The sequence below is a fragment of the Macaca nemestrina genome, chromosome 7, assembly GCF_043159975.1.
Source record: "Macaca nemestrina isolate mMacNem1 chromosome 7, mMacNem.hap1, whole genome shotgun sequence".
Lineage (NCBI taxonomy): Eukaryota > Metazoa > Chordata > Mammalia > Primates > Cercopithecidae > Macaca > Macaca nemestrina.
Window position 1 is genome coordinate 31,083,427 of NC_092131.1, and position 19,116 is coordinate 31,102,542.

The 19,116-nt window shown below is 43.6% G+C and overlaps 2 protein-coding genes across 10 annotated transcripts in view; both read left to right on the plus strand.

The window, feature by feature from the left end:
• LOC105495861 (angel homolog 1) overlaps positions 1-14,868 on the plus strand; it is a 42,252-nt gene extending 27,384 nt beyond the window's left edge. For 8 of the 9 annotated variants that reach the window (XM_011765729.3, XM_071099809.1, XM_011765730.2 and 5 more), the window contains 3 exons: positions 10,414-10,483; positions 11,009-11,172; positions 12,718-13,043. In XM_011765729.3, coding sequence (XP_011764031.2) covers positions 10,414-10,483; positions 11,009-11,172; positions 12,718-12,878 — 395 coding nt within the window. In that variant the 3' untranslated portion in view covers positions 12,879-13,043. Of the gene's footprint in view, positions 1-10,413; positions 10,484-11,008; positions 11,173-12,717 lie in introns of all 9 variants that reach the window. The other variant, XM_011765732.3, reaches the window with a different exon arrangement.
• Positions 13,775-14,868, plus strand: LOC105495860 (uncharacterized). Its single transcript, XM_011765726.2, has one exon. The coding sequence runs from the start codon at positions 13,775-13,777 to the stop codon at positions 14,396-14,398; it is 624 nt and encodes a 207-aa protein (XP_011764028.1). The 3' UTR covers positions 14,399-14,868.
• Positions 14,869-19,116: the final 4,248 nt, after the last annotated feature.

Below are 19,116 nucleotides of genomic sequence, written 5' to 3' on the forward strand. Positions count from 1 at the left end.
AGTGGAATAAAACATAAAAATATTACAAAAAATAAAGACAAAATTGTATGCAGCACAAGTAGGAATAGATACTGTTGAAAACAAGGTAAGAGACAGGCCCGGAAATCCAAACAAAACAAACAAAATGAGAAGTAAAAGGTTAGAAAGGATTAGAGAGAAAATGACAGTAGTGAAAGATAAAGGAGATTTAACTTATACATAATTGGAGTTCCCAAAGAAGAAAGCCTATAATATAATAACACAGAAAAAATATTTAAAGATAATTATTCAAGAAAGATTTTTCCAAAGTGAAAAGATGTGAATTTTCAGATTGAGAAGACATGTGTCCCAGTAAAAAATGATACAGGAGCCAGGCACCCTGGCACACACCTATAATCTCAGCATTTTGGGAGACCAAGACAGAAGGATTGCTTAAGCCCAGGAGTTTGAGACCAGCCTGGGCAACAAAGTGAGATACCGTCTCTACAAAAAATCAAAAAATTAGCCAGGCATAGTGACGCGTGCCTGTGGTCCTGGCTACACAGGAAGCTGAGGCAAGAGGATTGCTTGAGCCCAGGAGGTCAAGGCTGCAGTGAGCCATATCCGTATCACCGCACTCCAGCTTGGGTGACAGTGAGACTAAAGATGTAGGAGAATTAATACTAAGACATTCTAGTGAGGTTCTTGGAAGTCAAAGATGAGAGTCTTTTGGGCAAAAAAAAAAAAAGATGTAGGAGAATTAATACTAAGACATTCTAGTGAGGTTCCTAGAAGTCAAAGATGAAAGAGTCTTTTGGGCAGTTAAAAGATTGAGCTACTTTGAAGTCTAGCAGTAATGAGGTTGACCTCAGACCATTTTTTTTTCTTTTTCTTTTTTTTTTTTTTTTTGAGACAGAGTCTTGCTTTGTCATCCAGACTGGAGTGCAGAGGTGCTATCTTGGCTCGCTGCAACCTCCGCCTCCTGGGTTCGAGTAATTCTCCTGCCTCAGCCTCCCCAATAGCTGGGACTCTGGGCATGCACCACCATGCATGGCTAATTTTTTTGTATTTTTAGTAGAGATGGGGTTTCACCATGTTGGCCAGGCTGGTCTCAAACACCTGACCTCAGGTGATCTGCCCACCTCAGCCTCCCAAAGTGCTAGGATTACAGATGTGAGCCAGCGCACCCGGAAGACTTCAGACTTCTTAATATTGACATCCAACTCCAGAAGACAGTGGATTAAGGTTTCTAGGAAAGAAGATATAGTTCAAGAATATTATACTCAACTAACAACCTTTCTTCAAGAAACTACTAGAGGAGTAGCTGAAGGCAACCAAGCAATGGCTGGGAAAACTATAGTAAAAGGACTGCTGATTAACACTGAATTTATTTTTTTCTTGCAAGAGTTTAATTTGAATTGGCGTTTTTCACAGAGCAACAAACATGTCTGTGGCCCAGTTTATTTTTAATTGCAAAGTGAAAGTATTATTACAGCTCTGTCAATAGCAATAGTAATAACAATGATGGCCACCCTGTATTGAGTGAACCAGCAGGTACAGGAACTGGGATAAGTAAATTCTGTGTCAGTCAGGTTCAGGCAGAGGAGCTCAGTGGTTTAGGATTACAAAAACAGTAACAGGATCTCACTTAGATAATTTCATATTAAGAATAGGTTATTTAAATCAGTGATGTACTTGAATGAAACATAAAATAAATAGTAACAAAATTAAACCAAGAACCTTTAAAATATATACTGACAACCACTTTGTAGGTAGAAAAGACTCATTCTATAGGGGCAAAATAGCCAGTTCCCCAAAGGTGCAAAATAACAGTAGTATTTTGAAAATTGAGATTAGATTTGGGTAAACACACTCATTCTCCACATACTCTGAATGTACCCTTCTGTTTGTTCAATGCTCCTACCCAGGGCTGAACAGGCTCTTGATGAATCTCTTTTAAAGACTCTAAATTTTTTTTTTTCATGACAGAGTCTCACTGTTTCACCCAGGCTGGAGTGCAGTGGTACAGTCGCGGCTCACTGTGTAGCCTTGATCTCCTAGGCTCGAGTGATCCTCCCACCTCAGCCTTCCGAGTAGCTGGGACTATAGGCACGTGATACCATGCCAAGCTAATTTTTGTAATTTTTGTAGACATGGGGTTTCACCATGTTGCCAAGTCTGGTCCCGAACTCTTGAGCTCAAGCCTTCCTCCCGACTCGACCTCTCAAAGTGCTAGGATTATAGGAGTGAGCTACCATGCCCAGCCAACTATCCTTATTTTAAAAGGGCCATGAATGGAGTACAAGGAGATCTTAGTGTGTGAGTTCATTTTTTCTAGAGGCTCTGTTTAGATATGCTAACAATATTTCCAGTTCAATACCAGAATCATCCAACCCAACCGTGCATTTCAAAACATGACAACTTAACTGTGACACTAGCTTGAATGGGGAGCCTTGGAGTACAAAGAAAGATTCAGTGCTAGGTTTGATGGTTTGATTTTCCCATAAGCTGACATGGCATTGTAGTGGAGCATTCTGCGCCATCAATGTGTATAATAAAATACATTGTGATTTTTACTATTTCCAACTCCCTTTGTTTTTTTTTTGTTTGTTTGTTTGTTTTGGTTTTTTTTTTTTGAGACGGAGTCTCACTCTGTCACTCAGGTTAGAGTGCCATGACACAATCTTGGCTCACCGCAACCTTTGCCTCCTGGGTTCAAGCAATTCTTGTGCCTCAGCCTCCCGAGTAACTGGGATATACAGGCATGTGACACCACGCCCAGATGGTTTTTGTATTTTTAGTAGAAACAGGGTTTCACCACGTTGGCCAGGCTGGTCTTAAACTCCTGGCCTCAAATGATCCACCCACCTTGGCCTCCCAAAGGGCTGGGATTACAGGTGTGAGCCACCAGGCCCAGCCCCCAACTCCCTTTGTAATGGAATAATTTGTTAAAAGGGTATTTAATTTTTAAGTTCTCCCTCATTGTTAACATTTCTATTATGAATGATTTCTTTTTTCCAGTATGGTTCTTAAAGATACTGTCTTAGTCCATTTGGGCTGTTGTAACAAGATACCATAAACTGGGTAGCTTTTAAACAATAGAAATTTATTTCTCATGGTTCTAGAGGCCGGGAAGTTGAAGATCAAGGCACTGGCAGAGGCTGGGTACAATGGTTCACACCTGTAATCCTAGCACTTTGGGAGGCTGAGATGGAAGGATTACTTGAGGCCAGGAGTTTGAGACCAGTCTGAGCAACATAGCAAGACCCTGTCTCTACAGAAAATTCAAAAAGATGAGTTGGGCATGATGGCATGCAACTGTAGCCTTAGCTACTCAGGAGGCTGAGGTGGGAGGATCACTTGAGCCCAGAAGTTTGAAGTTACAGTGAGCTATGATTGCCCCACTGCACTCCCGCCTCGGCAACAGAGACCCTGTCTTTAAAAAAAAAAAAAGGGCACTGGCAAATTTGGTGTCTGGTGAGGGCCTGCTTCCTGATTCATGAGCATCATCTTCTCAATGGTGGAAGAGGAAGAGGAAAGGGGTCTCTTTTGGGCATCTTTTATAAGATCACTAATCCTATCCGTGAGGACCCCACACTCATGACCTAATCACCTCCCAAGGTGCCAAGTGCCACCTCCTGCTGTCATCACTGTGGGGGTTAGGATTTCAACATATGAATTTGGTTGTGGGGACACAAACATTTAGACCATAGCAGACATTAAAAGGAATTACTGTGTTTTCTTTCTCTTAGGCACTGGCCCATTACACTGAATCTTGGAGCTTTAAGTCTTTTAACAAGTAAGAGCAAACCATGTGCACAATTTAGCACATTACAGAAAAGGCAATTGCTAATGGGTGATTTTTATAAACTCCTAGTTAACAAACTGACCAGAAGGTCACATAGTCACACAGCAAAGGCTAAGGCTATCTGGTCAGTTTTCTTTTCTTTCTTTTTTTTTTTTTTTTTTTTTGAGACGGAGTCTCGCTCTGTCGCCCAGGCTGGAGTGCAGTGGCGCGATCTCGGCTCACTGCAAGCTCCGCCTCCCGGGTTCACGCCATTCTCCTGCCTCAGCCTCCCGAGTAGCTGGGACTACAGGCGCCCACAACCGCGCCCGGCTAATTTTTTTGTATTTTTAGTAGAGACGGGGTTTCACCATGGTCTCGATCTCCTGACCTTGTGATCCGCCCGCCTCGGCCTCCCAAAGTGCTGGGATTACAGGCGTGAGCCACCGCGCCCGGCTCTTTTCTTTTCTTTTTTGAGACAGGGTCTCACTCTGTTGCCCAGGCTGGAGTGCCCAGAGTCTCACTCTGTTGCTCACTGCAACCTCTGTCTCCTGGGCTCAAATGATTCTCCTGCCTCAGCCTCCCAAGTAGCTGGGATTGCAGGTGCGTGCCACCATGCCCAGCTAACTTTTTGTAGTCTTAGTAGAGATAGGGTTTCACCATGTTGGCCAAGCTGGTCTTGAATCCTGGCCTCAAGTGATCCCCCCGCCTGAGCCTCCCAAAGTGCTAGGATTACAGGTGTGAGCCACTGTGTCTGGCCTGTCTGGTCAGTTTTCTAAGCAGAAAAGTTAATTTTAGCTTGTTTGTTTTTTAACAAGCCTACAGCTAACATAAAAGAGCGGGAAAGTCCTAAATCCAGCTTCTCTACTGGCTGTTGTGTGATACAACTGAGGATCCTCTTCCCAAGTACTTGTAGAGGAACTTGCATGTGTTTGGCTGCTACTGTTGCTGAATGGGCCCAGGAAGGGGCTGGAGCTCATGTAGAGGTAGCAGCTCATGTGACCTAGAGCAGAGTAGATGGAAGCCTTAAGTCCTGTATAACTGCCAGAGCAGTACTGTTTGTTCACAGTGCTGCATGGTAAACATGCTGTCTAGGGAAATCATGTTTAAGATCCTGCAGGTCACTGTGACTTTGTGTGTGTGTGTGTGTGTGTGTGTGTGTGGCATATTGTAATTATAAAGGATGTAACTCAAAGATACTAGTGTTAAAAATGTTTATGCTCCAAATAACATTGCATCAACAATCACAAAGTGAAACCATAGGCTGTAACATGGAGTAATGGACAATAACTAAAGGTAGAAGGCTTTAATTGATCTTTCTGAGTCTGCAGTAGATCAGGTAGATAAAAGATGACTAAGAATATAGAATAACTAAGTAACATGTCGGATGATAAATCTGATTCATATATATCAAACACCGAACATTGACAGCAGAGAGGACATTTTCTTTCTAAGAATTCATAGGAAATTCTTAGGAATTGATCATATATTAGATCATAAAGCACATGCAATAAACATGTAAGTTAAAATTCAAAAAGAGGCTGGGCACAGTGGCTGACGCCTGTAATCCAGAACTTTGGGAGGCTGGCTGAAGCAAGTGATTCTCTTGAGTCCTGGAGTTCGAAATAAGCCTGTGCAATGTGGCAAAACCCTGTCTCTGCAAAAAATAGAAAAATTAGCCAGGCATGGTGGCATGTGCCTATACTCCCAGCCACCCAGAGGCTAAGGTGAAAGGATGGCTTGAGCCCGGAAGGTCAAGGCTGCAGTGAGCTGTGATCACACCTCTGCCTGAGTGACAGAGCGAGACCCTAGCTCAAAAAAAAAAAAAGAAAAAGAAAAAGAAAAAAAAATACTGTGAACTGGACATTTAAAAAACTTTTTGATCAAAGAGGAAAATTTAAACTGAAATTGCAGAATATCTGGAAAATAACAATAATGAAAATACCATTATATTTGTTAGATATAGCTAAAATGGTGTTCAGGGAAAAATTCATAGAATTACATAGAATATTTAGAATCAGAATGATATTAATAGATATGAAGGGATGAAAGTGAATTAAGGCACCCAGTTCAAGAAATTAGAAAAAAGAAAGAAACCGAAAGCAGAAGGAAAGAAGATTCAAATGGAAATAATTTTAAAAACAGAAAAATGGAAGAACTCATAAACCCTTAAGAGTTGGTTGCTTGGATGAAAAACAGCTGTCAATTAAAAAAGCTCATTAGCTAACCTATGTAAGGGGGAAAAGAGGAGCAGTAACAAGCATCCAGATGCAGAGGAATCAAGAATCACAAGGGTTTTTGTTGTTGTTTTTGCTCCACTAAGTGCAAAAGAAATGGAAAATTTGGTTGGCATATAAATGTAATTTACTAAAACTGATTCCCATGGAGATTGTCTAAATAGATTAATGACCATGGGGTGAAAAATAATAGGAAAAGTTCTCAGAGATACAGTCCCTCAGAAACACCAGGCTCAGATTGATAGGGAATGTCCTCAAACCTTTCAAAACATATATTTCCATTATTTAAATTGTTACAAAGTACAGACAGAGAAAGGGGCCAGGTTATTTTTATGAAATAATATTGACACCGACACCTGACAAATACGCAGAAAGAGAAAACTACAGACTCTAATGTTCTCCACCTATGAATATTGATGCAAAAAAATTTAAATGGAAGATCAGGAAACAAAATCTAGCAGCACATTGAAAGAGTAATATACCATGACCAACTGGAGTTTATTAGAAATATAGGGATAGTTCAATATTGAGATATCTATTAACATAATTTTATATATGTGTGAAATCTAAAATATATGAAACCTGTGCCATTCTCTGTATAGATGTTGAAGAGACATCTGTTAACCTTCAACATCTATTCTAGATTCTTTTAAAATGAACCCTCTTAAGAAAAAAATGGATAATTTCTTACACCATTGAAATATATTTATTTCAACTCCAAACAGCATCTTGATTAAAGAAAAAAACTCTAATAGCATTCCTGTTAAAGTTAGGAACAAGACAAGGACAAGACTATCATGATTTAACTGTGTTTGGAGATACCAGCCAACAGAATTAGAAGTAGAAAATAGAAATATAGCAAAATAGAAGCATAAAAGTGGAAAGGAGGGGGTAAATTATTACTTGCTGATGATATTGTTTTAAAACTGGTAATCCAAGAGAATAAACTAAAACAGCATTAAGCATTGAGATAATTCTGGAAGGTAAACTGGGTACACAATTAATGTGCAGAACTTAGTAGTGTTCCTTTATAAAGATACATGTTTATTAAAAGATATAATGAAAAAAATACACTGTGTAAGAACAACAAAAAGAAAAAATATAGAAATCTAACAGGAAGAATATAAGGCATATAAAGGGGAATTTCTTTCTTCTTTTTTTTTTTTTTTTGAGATGGAGTCTCGCTCTGTTGCTCACGCTGGAGTGCAGTGGCACAATCTCAGCTCACTGCAATCTCTGCCTCCGATGTTCAAGTGATTCTTCTGCCTCAACTCCCGAGTAGCTGGGGTTACAGGCACCCACCACCACGCCCGGCTAATTGTTTGTATTTTTAGTAGAGACGGGGTTTCACCGTTTTAGCCAGGATGGTCTCAATCTCCTGACCTCGTGATCTGCCTGCCCCAGCCTCCCAAAGTTCTGGGATTACAGGCGTGAGCCACCGCGCCTGGCCTAAGTGGGTATTTCGTTTCATCTAAACTATCAAATATATTGGCATGAAGTTGTTCATAACATTCCCATATCCTTTTTTTGAACAGTTTTACTGAGATGAAATTCACATGTCATAAAATCCTCCCATTTTAAGTGTGTAATTAATTGGCTTTTAGTATATTCAGGGTTGTGCGACCATCACCATGATCTAATTTCAGAACATTTTCATCACCCACAAAGGAAACCTTACACCCATGAGTCACTTTCCATTCACTTCTCCCCTTGTCAAAAATCAATTGACCATAGATGTATGTTTTTCTGGACTCTCAGTTCTGTTCCCTTCCTGTCTGTGTCTGTCCTTATGCCAGAACCACACTGTCTTGGTTACAATAGTTTTGTATATAGTAGTCCACCTTCTCAGTGATTTTGCCTTCCTTGGTTTCAGTTACTCATGGTCAACTGAGGTTCAAAAACATTAAGATACTCTGAGGGAGAGAGAGACCACATTCACATACCTTATTACAATATATTGTTATAATTGTTCTATTTTATTATTAGTTATCGTTAATCTTTTACTGTACATAATTTATAAAGTCAGCTTTATTATAGGTATGTTTAGGAAAAAACAGTATATTTAGGGTTTGGTACTGTCCATTGTTTCAGGCATCTGCTGGGGGTCTCGGTATGTATCCCCCATGGATAAGGTGGATTACTGTACTTTTGAAATAAGGATGAGTAAGTTCTCTGACTTTGTTGTTTTTAAGATGATTTTTGTCTCTTCTGGGTCTCTTGCATTTCCACATGAAATTTAGGATCATCATATCCATTTCTGAAAAAAAAAAAAAAAAAAAAAAAAAACCCAAAAACCAACCAGTTGGGATTTTGATAGGCATCTACAAATCTTTCCTTTCCTTTCCTTTTTTTTCCTCCTTTTTCTCCTCCTCTCCCCTTTCCTCCCTCTTCTTCCTTCCCCTCCCCTCTTCCTTCTCCTCCCCTCTCCTCTTTCCTTTTTTCCCCTCTCCCTTCCTCTCCTTTTTCTTCTCTCCCCTTTCCTTTCTTTCCTTTCTGTGACAGGGACTCAGTCTGTTGCCTAGGGAACTATTGCCATTTTAACAATATTGTCTTATGGCCAATGAACATGGGCTGGTTTTCCTTATTTAGATCTTTAATTTCTTTCCAAGTTTTGTAATTTTTAGTGTTCCTACACTATTTTTATTAAATTTTTCCTAATCATTTCATTTTTTGATGCTATTGTAGATGGAATTGTTTTCTTTATTTCATATTTGGATTGTTGATTGCTACTGTATAGAAGTATTTTGTGTATTGATCTTGTACCTGCAATCTTGCTGAACTCATTTATTAGTTCTAATAGTTTCTTAGTGGATTTCTTAGGATTTTCTCTATATAAGATCATGTCATCTTGCAAATAGAAATAGTATTCCTTCTACTCCAATCTGGATACCTTTTATTTCTTTTTCTGTCATAAATACTCTGACTAAAACTTTTGGTACAGTGTCAAATAGAACTGGTGAGAACAGACACCCTTTTGTTTCTGATCTTAAGGGTAAAGCTTTCAGTCTTTCATCATTAAGTATGATATTAGCTGTGAGTTTTTTATAGATTCTCTTTATCAGATTGAGAAAGTTTTCTTCTATTCCTAGTTTTTTGAGTGTTTTTAACTCATGAAAGGGTGTTGGATTTTGTCAAATGTTTTTCCTCTGTCCAGATAATCATGTGGCTTTTTTTTTTTTTCAAACTTAAGTGTTCTATTGTGACGTATCACATTCTATGATTTTCAGATGTTAAACCATGCTGACATTCCTAGGATAAATCTTATTTGTTCATAGTCTATAATCATTTTATATTTTGCTGGATTTGGTTTGCTGATATTTTATTGAGGAATTTTACATCTGTATTCATAAGGGATATTGGTCTATAGTTTTTGTTGTGACATTTTATCTAGTTTTGGTGTCAGAGTAATGCCTCATGAGTTAAGTGTCTCCTCTTTTTTTTTTTGGAAGTGTTTGTGAAGGATTTGTATGAATTCCTCTTGAAATGTGTGCTGGAATTCTACAGTGAAGCCATTGAGCCTGGTGTTTTCTTTGTGGGATGTTTTAAAATTACAGATTCAGTCTCTTTATTTGTTATAGGCGTATTCAGATTTTCTGTTTTTTCTTGAGTTATTTTGCATAGTTTGTGTCTTTCTAGGAATTTTTCAATTTTATATGAGTTATCCAATTTGTTGGTATCTAGTTATTTATAGCATTCACTTATAGTTATTTTTTATTTCTAAATGGCTGGTGATGGCCCCTCTTTCATTTCTGATTTTAGTAATTTGAGTATTCTGTTTTCTTGGTCTAGCTGAGGGCTTGTCAGTGTTGTTGCTGATCCTTGTTATCCTGCTAATGTTAGTAGGATCTGTACTAATGTCCCTTCTTTCTTTCCTGATACTGGTAATTTGTATCTTCCTTTTTTAACATTCGTATGTATAATATGTATGTGTGTGCTTATAGATGTATACATATATGTAATGTGTATGTATATATACATGTATGCATACATACATAGACACACACAGTGGATGGTATGTAATAGAAAGTCTTTGAAGGAATATACCAGGAATTTGGTATCATTGGTGGCTTCTGGAGAAGAGAATTGAGTGGCAGAGGAGGGCAAATGAGAGGGAAACTTCACTGATATTTTTTGCTACATTTTGATTTTGTACCATGTGACTATATGGCTTTTTTTTTTTTTTTTAATCAAAGAAAAACAAAGGTGAGGAGCCACAGAAGATAATGCTGTGTTAGACGCCCTACATCTGCTTTCTGAGGTTTTTGACTTTGGTTTATAGTCATCTTCTCCTCCTCACTGTTTCTCTTCCCTTTCTCCTCCTGGATCCTTCTGAAGCAGTCCAGTCAAGTATCAGAGGGATTTTAGGGTGAAAGGTTCTGACCCTGTTTCACTGTCTGTGGATGAGAAAACCTTTTTCTCTCTGGTCCTCTGCAGAGCGACCTGCAGGTTGGGCTGAGTCTGTCTTTGAGGAAGACACATCGGAGCTTGAGCCTGCCTCCTCCAGGTAACCTTCTCCAGTTCTCTTCTGTTTTCAATCCAGCCCTAGCCTAGGTGTAAGAGAGAGATTCCCACTGGTTGTCCTGAGGCTGACTTGGGGGAGCACTTTTTGATAAGCTCTTTTTCCCCTAATATCTGCTAAGCTTATAGAGGGTTATGTAGGTATGCAGAAGCCAGAGGTGACCCACCCATGTTCCTGCAGGTGAAAAGGCTATGTACTCTTTCCTCAGAGGGTAAAGCCTCACAAAAGAGGCCTGGGCCCCAGACAGGGGTACATTGGGTATACTTTACCAGGTAACAAGCAGATAGTGGGGGATAAGGCGTGTCAGGGAGTTTCAGTACAAATGTGTGTTTCTAGGCTAATTTTAGCTAAGACTGCCAGCCCCTTGTTAGCATGGGAAGGAACTGGCTGAGATTGAGTCATTTGAGATCATCCTTTTAAAAAAAAATCTTCATAAAACCCACAGAAAAAGTGACCTAGGGAAAATTTAGTAATTTTTGTTGACTAATATTTCCCCCTTCATCCCTGTAGGACTGTAGGTACCATCCAGCACTGCCTCCACCTGACCTCAGTATATACCCACTTCCTGCCCCAGCGTGGCCGCCCAGAGGTCACTACAATGCCATTGGGTCTTGGAATGACAGTAGATTACATCTTCTTCTCAGCTGAGTCCTGCGAAAATGGGAACAGAACTGGTAAGCCTGATGTATCCTGGGTTCCTCCACCCCTAGGTCCCTGGGAACAGCTAATGGTAGGTCAGGCATTTGGTAGCATGTCTTGGGCTGCTGGGATTTAACCAGTAAAGGAGCAGATTTTATACCTCCCTTGCGCAGGTCATCCTTATCATTCTCCCCATAGGCCACTTGCCTGCCTTGTCTCTTTTTACTCTTGCAGCATTAAAGAGAGGAGGGTAGGACAATCACTCCAATCCCCATTTTAGAGGTAAAAATAGAGATCTAGGAAGTGGTTGAATTTGTTTAATGACAGCCACTGAGTGGGGGACTTGGTTAGGTTAGAGACCTTATTTTCTGTCTCCTCTCCCCATACCAGTAGGCACAGTATAGCAGTCTCCCAGCCCCATGCCTGTATTGTGTAAAGAATGTTTCTTTTTCGCCAGGCATGTGTATTACTGTTATGGCCAGGCACGTGTATTACTGGTTCACACCAGTAATCCCAGCACTTTGGGAGGCCAAGGTGGGTGGATCACTTGAGGTTAGGAGTGAGACCAGCCTAGCCACATGATGAAACCCTGTCTCTACTAAAAATACAAAAAATTAGCCAGATGTGGTGGTGGTGCCTGTAATCCCAGCTACTTGGGAAGCGAGGCAGGAGAATCGCTTGAAATCGGGAGGCGGAGGTTACAGTCAGCCAAGATCGCGCCACTGCACTCCAGCCTGGGCAACAAGCATAAAACTCTGTCTCAAAAAAAAAAAATTAGCCAGGCATGGTGGCAGGTGCCTATAATTCCAGCTACTCAGGAGGTTGAGGCAGGAGAATCACTTGAACATGGGAGATTGTACCACTGTACTCCAGCCTGGGCGAGAGAGCAAGACTCTGTCACCAAAAAAAGAAAAAAAAAAAATTTTTTTTTAAAGTATTTGAATTGATGGCTTATGTTTAAAATTCAGATTTTATGGGCTGGGCGCAGTGGCTCACACCTGTAATCCCAGCACTTTGGGAGGCCGAGGTGGGTAGATCACGAGGTCAGGAGTTCAAGACCAGCCTGGCCAAGATGGTGAAACCCCATCTCTACTAAAAATACAAAAATTAGCTAGGCATGGCGGCAGGCACCTGTAATCCCAGCTACTCAGGAAGCTGAGGCAGGAGAATCGCTTGAACCCGGGGGTCGGAGGTTGCAGTGAGCTGAGATTCCGCCACTGCACTTCAGTCTGGGCAACGGAGTGAGACTCCATCTAAAAAAAAAAAAAAAATCAGATTTTATATAGAAAACCTGGATCTCTAGCTTCTCTTGGAAAATCAAAAGATCTTGTAATGGTGGGCTCTCCAGCTTGCCCCAGTCCCCCAGAACTCACCTGTCTATATTCGTTGATGATATTATGGAGTATCTCTGAGAAAATGAGGCCTCCTCAGCCAGATGCTGCAAGAGGAGGTGAGGGGCGGTGGGCAGCCAAGGGGATGCAGCCTGCAGAAGGCATAGTTCCCAGAGGGCTCTGCCACTGCCTGCCCATGCAGCGTGGCTGTGGCTGCTTTTACCCATTGGCTTTTGCTTTGTGCTCCAGATCACAGGCTGTATCGAGATGGAACTCTCAAGCTCCTGGGTCGTCTCTCCCTTCTCTCTGAAGAGATTCTCTGGGCTGCCAATGGCTTACCCAACCCCTTCTGCTCTTCAGACCACCTCTGCCTGCTAGCCAGCTTCGGGATGGAAGTCACCGCTCCATGACGGGGCTCCCAGGGGAAGAGAGCTTCTCTTTCAGAAGAGCTCACTGGATCAGAGACTGTGGAAAAATCCCATGCTTCTGGAAACTTAGATCCAAGAAACTTACATCCCCTCCCTTCCCCCTCCTTGTTCCCTCTTTCCCATGGTTAGATTTTCTCCAGGCCTGGCCGCGTTCTCTGCCTGTGGTCCTTGCCTCACCCCAACCTCTTCCTAATCCTGTGCCACACACTCAGTGGCCTTGGGAGAGGCAGAAGGGGGGCTCCCCCTTCCTTCCATGTATCCAGAGCTCCCCCTTGATTTTTAATTACCAGGGTTGTGGGAGTTATTGATTTCATTGGTTATTTGCTTTCAGGCTGTTTCTTGGTGTACCTTCTGACCTGACCTTTTCCCTGCCTTCAGGACCTCTGGGCCCAGCCCTCTTGCCAGGCATGCACATGTGAGATATGCATATCATGTATGTGTCCTCTTGGGGTGAGACTGTTCTGCACAGCCATGCCTGCCTCTGACCAGTCCACTTTTCACATTGGGGCTGTAGGCCTAGGAGCAGGTTCAGAGTCTTCCCAAGTACCTGTGTATGACTAGGCAGCAGCAGGGCATGGCCCCATCTCTCCTTTTAGCCTCTGTGTTTCATTAGGCATTCATCCTGCCAACCAGGGCAGGCCCGGCATCTGGGCTCTGGGAACAAATGGGGCCCACATCCTGGAGTGGCAAATTTTGGGGGATGCGCTACTTGTCCCAGCGGGCTCTGTGCCTCCAACCCAGAGCTCCCTACAGACCTGGTGTAATTTCTCAAGGGCCCATCCCTTTCCCCAGGCTTCCCTGAGGGAGGTGGAAGTTTGAACCCTTATGTGGAGTTCATTGGGCTAGGGTAGTGGTATGAGGTTTAAAACTATTTAAGGATGAGGAGGAGAAAGAGTCTTCAGGAAACTCTTGTTTCACTGGACTCTGCAGTCTGCAGAACTGGGGCAAGGGTAGGAGTTCCAGTAGGGGAAGGAGCAGGTAGACTCTGCAGCTGCCTCAGGTGGGACTCAAGACCTAAACTGATTCTCTTTTCCTCTCCACTTCTAAGAAGCAATTTTCTGTTCCTCTCCTCCCACCACTTTTTACTTTCTGCTACCTCCCGTCTCCCGCTTCCCTTCCATTTCCTTTCTAGAAAACCCTGGTATTCAACTCAGTCCAAACTGCCTCAGCAGAAAGGTGGCCTTGGACAAAACTGGTCCAAGAATTTGAAGTGGCAGTGTTTGCAGATTGGCTCTGTCCAGCAAGGCTTTAGCTGCTTGTTGCCTCTGCTTTCCCTCCCCTCACACAGAGGTGCCCTGGCTTATTCAGGGGACTCCTTAGTCCACACTGTGTCACCTGCATGCCTTAATCTTTCATTGCTGGGGTGTGGCCTTGGGAGATCCTGGGCCAGCCCCTCCACACATCTCTCTAAGTCAGAGTGGCTGCTGGCCCTGGTAGATTTGAGTGCTTTTGCCTCACTCGACCTTCAGAGTGGGACTGAAGACAGTGGCCAAGAGACTTGAGTTTGGGACAGTGAGCCAGGGGTTAAGGTTCTTTCCTTTTTTTGAAAGCCAAAGACCCAGTTTGAATTGTGCTGCTGCATTCATGGTTAGAAGCTTTCCATGCCTATGTTCTAGGGAATTTATTTTTCTATGTGTGTATATTTTTAAACTTTGTTTCCTGGGTACTGGGCATGTGCCTGTCTGAGCCCCAGGTCTGTCTACACCCCACCATTCATTCTGTCTGTCCATCCCCTGGACACTGCCTAAAAGGGTCTCAAGCCAGTGCCCTATGGGTTCCTAGGACTAGGGCCCGTTACTGTTCTCTTCTGCTGGGAAATGCAGCTTTAAAATGGCTAGCGAGGGCAGAGGGCAGGTGCTTGATAGTTTATCTTTTCCTTGCTTTCTTACTTGTTTCTGTTTTGAATATGAAATGGGGTTTTAAATGGTTATTAAACTTTTTCCAAATAAAGGTTTACCTTTTTTTCCCCCCATTGTTGGTCATTTTTTTAGGATCCTGAAGGGATTAGGTCCTTGAGAGAGGGCCTGAAGAATGAGGTGGGCAGAGGAAGAGACTGAGGAGCTTTTGATTTTGGGGTGGGGTCTCAAGACATAAATCTAGATTGAGAAATGTGTTGTAAGGTTTCCCTCTATTAGCTGAGGTGGTTTCCCTCTATTAGCTGAGGTAAATTCCCACTGCTCTGAGGCCTGGGAGGAACAGGGCTTGAGTGAAACCGCCTGCTTTGACACTGTTGGGGTATAGCTTTCTTCTGTCCTTGCCAAGTGAGAGAATGACTCTTTGGACTGCTTTTCATTCTTCCTCCATCTGCTCCCCCCAATGCCTCCCTCTAGTGTCTACTGCGCTTCAGGAGGGTCTGTGCAAAGTGGGATAAGATGTGTGTTTTCTTGGTTAAAGCTATGGCAGCTGCATGAGACATGATGCGGGTGGCACATGCCTCTTGCTGAGCATCTATTTCTGATCTCTTTTGCATTCTGGAGCCAGGGCTGAGCAGTGGGCCATCTGTCGCTGGAAAAATGTCTCTTCCTTCCTAGGCCTAACTCTACTGGTGCTTTTGTCCTCCAGCCTCCCTATGCAGTAAGACCAGCCAAGCCCACATGTCCACTGGGAGCCCTGAAACCAGGTCTGGTTTTCTGTCTTACCTGAACAGGTTCCCAGAACCCACACCAGGCCTCTGAATCAGTCTCTGAGAATCTGATTGATTTAAAGCCACTTGGTTGCTTCCATTGCACTACCTGGGTTGCAATCCACTCACTGATTTAGTAAAAAGAAAATTCAGCAGCTGGGCGCGGTGGCTCACACCTGTAATCCCAGCACTTTGGGAGGCTGAGACGGGCGGATCACCTGAGCTCAGGAGTTCCAGACCAGCCTGACCAACATGAAGAAACCCCGTCTCTACTAAAAACACAAAATTAGCTGGGCATAATGGTGCATGCCTGTAATCCCAGCGACTTGGAAGCTGAGGCAGGAAAATCACTTAAACCTGGGAGGTGGAAGTTGCGGTGAGCCGAGATCGCGCCATTGCACTCCAGCCTGGGCAACAAGAGCGAAACTCCATCTCAAAAAAAAAAAAAAAAAAGGAGAAAAAAGAAAACTCAGCTAGGGATTAGGAACATCATTTGTCCTCTTGGCCTGTTTGGTTGGTGACTATAGGTAAGTTAACCTCTCTGTATTTCAGTTCACATTCCTTGGTGAAATAGAAATTAAAGTTAATAATCACTTCTACTTGTGAAGAGTTTTCAGATCTGAAATTGCTTTCTTTGGGCTTCGGCAAGAAAAGGGTGCTAAGAATTCCAGAGAATTACTGGTAGGAGTTGGGAGCAGATAGTTACCCCAGCCAGGCTGGACAGTTGGGCCCATTGACTGGGAAGTATTTGAAAGCCCTAAGCTTTGAGGTATATCCCCAAAACCCCTTCCTGGCAGGGAGGGTTCCTCCTAGTTGCCTCAGTCAGTCAGCATCTGCACGGCACTTCTGTTAAGTTTACACAGTACTTCCACCTCAGCTAGCAAAGACAGTAGCACTGTGTGGTGGCGGTTTAGGTGGTGTTCAGATTCGACCTTTACATCTGAGGAAACAGAAATCCCAGAGATAGAATTGGAGACTCTCCTTTGGTTTATTTCTTACCACCCCAAATTTCTCACAAGCCTTTCCAGGATCAGGCGAGGCAGGTTTTCTTGGAAGGCAGACGCTGGTGGTGGGGGCCTGGGCTTGGGGAGCTCAGAGGCAGTTTTCTACTGGAGACCAAGACGGGAAATGGCCAGTGAGGAGGCTGCTGCTTTTTTTGTTTTGTTTTTCTCTCCAGTTCCTGCCCTGCTGTAGCTACTAACTAGAGCAATGTTCTGGTTGTTTTGTTTTTCCTTTTTAAAATTGACGTGTGATAATTGTACATATTCTGGGGCTGCATGTGATACTTTGATATATGCATACAAACTGTAATGACCAGTCAGGATATTTAAGGACGTTTATCACCTCAAGCATTTATCTTTTCCTTGTGCTGGGAACATTCCAATTCTTCTAGCTATTTTGAAATATACAATAAATTGTTAACTGTAGTCTCCCTACTATACTATCAAATACTAGAACTTAGTCCTTCTCACCATATTTTTGTACCACCCACCTGCTCTTCATTCTCCTCCCCTGCCTTTCCCAGCCTCTGGTAACCCCATTCTGCCCTCTGTTAGAGGGCTGTGTTTTGATTGGCTGCATAATGCACAGTGTGGCTTCTCTTCTCCCAGAAGTGGGAGGAGCCACGTCTGGGTTCCACCAGGGGGAGCTGCCCTGCAGCCCTGGGCTTCCATCACTCCGGTCCACGGTCCATCCCCTCTCCTCTCTCTCCTGAGCAGATGTGCTAGACAAGACTGTTCCAGGTATGGGCCCGCCAGCGGCATGGTGGTGAGGGTGCAGATCTGCTGGAAGCAAGAGAATGTGGACTTCATGGGTTGTGGAGGCAACTCTGCACTTTGTCCCATCCCCAGTCAGTTCCTATGACTTTAAGGCCTGAAGCCTCAGCTTGCTGTGGAGAGGACAGCAGAGCCTACACTTAAAATTCTTGGAGGTTTTGTGCTTCCAACAACCAAGTCCTTTCAGGCTCAGGGTTGGAAACAGTTTGTATATCTGTGTGCACATTGTCATTTGGGCTGGGCTCAGGTGACCCACCAGCTGACCTGACGTGGCCTCTCCTCATCTTCTGCCAGGCCTCCACAGCTGGTCCCCTCACCCCGCTGGCAGACACTAAGGGTTACAGGCAGCCTGCTTCTGGGCCATTCTGCTTGGTTCTTGGTATGACCACTTCCTGTCACTACCTCCACGGTAGTGGTCTAAATGCTAGCTCCTGGCAAATGGGGCAGTAGAGCTTCAACCCCTTCATTGTCAGGCCTCTGAGAAGGGCCACCTGAACCCAAAGGTCTAACCCAGTTAGTCATGTGCCTAAATTAGGCAGGTGTGTGCTGTGAGCCTGAGGAATGGGACAGCAGGAAATGAGGTAACCCCTTCCACCCCCAAGCAGGTTGGGTTCTGATCCTCCAGGAGTCTGCAATGACATTTCCTTCTGCTTTCTAAGAAAATGGCCAGCGTCCACAAAGAGCCTACCTGACTCATTACGTAGATTCTCACCCCAGCACTTACTTACCCAGCCCCTCATTTGTATAAGAGTAGGCCAGGGGCCCCACTGTGTATGAACCTGTCTTGTTGAAGCCTCTAAGGCCCTTTACTTGGTATCATATTAGCTGGACTTAAATATGAAAATTACGACACTGCCTCTGTGAAAGGGTGTGCAATGCAAGGTATTCACAAATTCTGGTTACTTTGAAGTGCTTTTTTTGGGTAATGTTTTAGCTGGATTTAAAGGAGCCTGTAACACAACTGCCTGTATTTACTGGTGTACAGTCCCAGATGTCTATGGATTCCAGCAGGTCACCTCTCCTTTTTCTACTGCCATGCCTACTCTTCCCCCTGGTCACGACCACACCACTGAAAATAAGGAGGTCTTGTGGTGCAAAGCTACACTTCTAGCCACGATTTTGTGGGGACTGGCTGGGATGAAAAGTAAGAAATACACTTTCCTCTCTCACAGGTCTGGGTTTTACCCTTAAGCTGAATGAAAGGAGAGCAGAGACAAGGGCAGGAAGGGTTATGGGTGAAATATGCTGTGAAATCTAAAAGATATTTTCTGTGCACGTCTGGTTTCAACTGATAGGGCTTGTCTGAAAGTGTGGGAAGAGGTCCAGAGCTGGAGGGACAACAGAGAGGAAGAACAGGGGTTGGTGGATGGGACCCGTAAGTGTTTTCCACACCATGGGTCTGGATGTCAATAGTGATGAGAAGGTTGCTATGGTTTCCTGAGCTACACTCATCTCCCAGGAGAACACGCCCCATTTCTCCTTTGCTCCTGATGGACTGCTGTGGACTGAGACCAGAAGAGCAGGGTCCCGGAATACATCCCGGGAGCTGACTTGAGCCTCTGGAGGCCAGGCCCACTGTGTGAAGAGAAGGAGAAAGCGCTGCTCACAGATCAGGGTTAACAAGGCCCGAGTGGTTTCAGCAGGCTGAAAAAGTCTGGGACCCAGAAGTTTAATCACAACTGCAGGGGCTGGGAGGTTTCCTGTTGCCTGGCTTCAGGCTCACCTCAGGTCAGGCTCTTCCCAGAGCCAATGGGGCTAATGCCGCTGGGCTGGGGGAGGGCTCCGGCCCCAGCCCCAGAGGAAAGGAGACAAGGCCTACTGG

Bases quoted from the DNA above. Each gene is read 5' to 3' on its own strand.
- LOC105495860 (XM_011765726.2), top strand. From the start codon at position 13,775: ATGAGGAGGAGAAAGAGTCTTCAGGAAACTCTTGTTTCACTGGACTCT.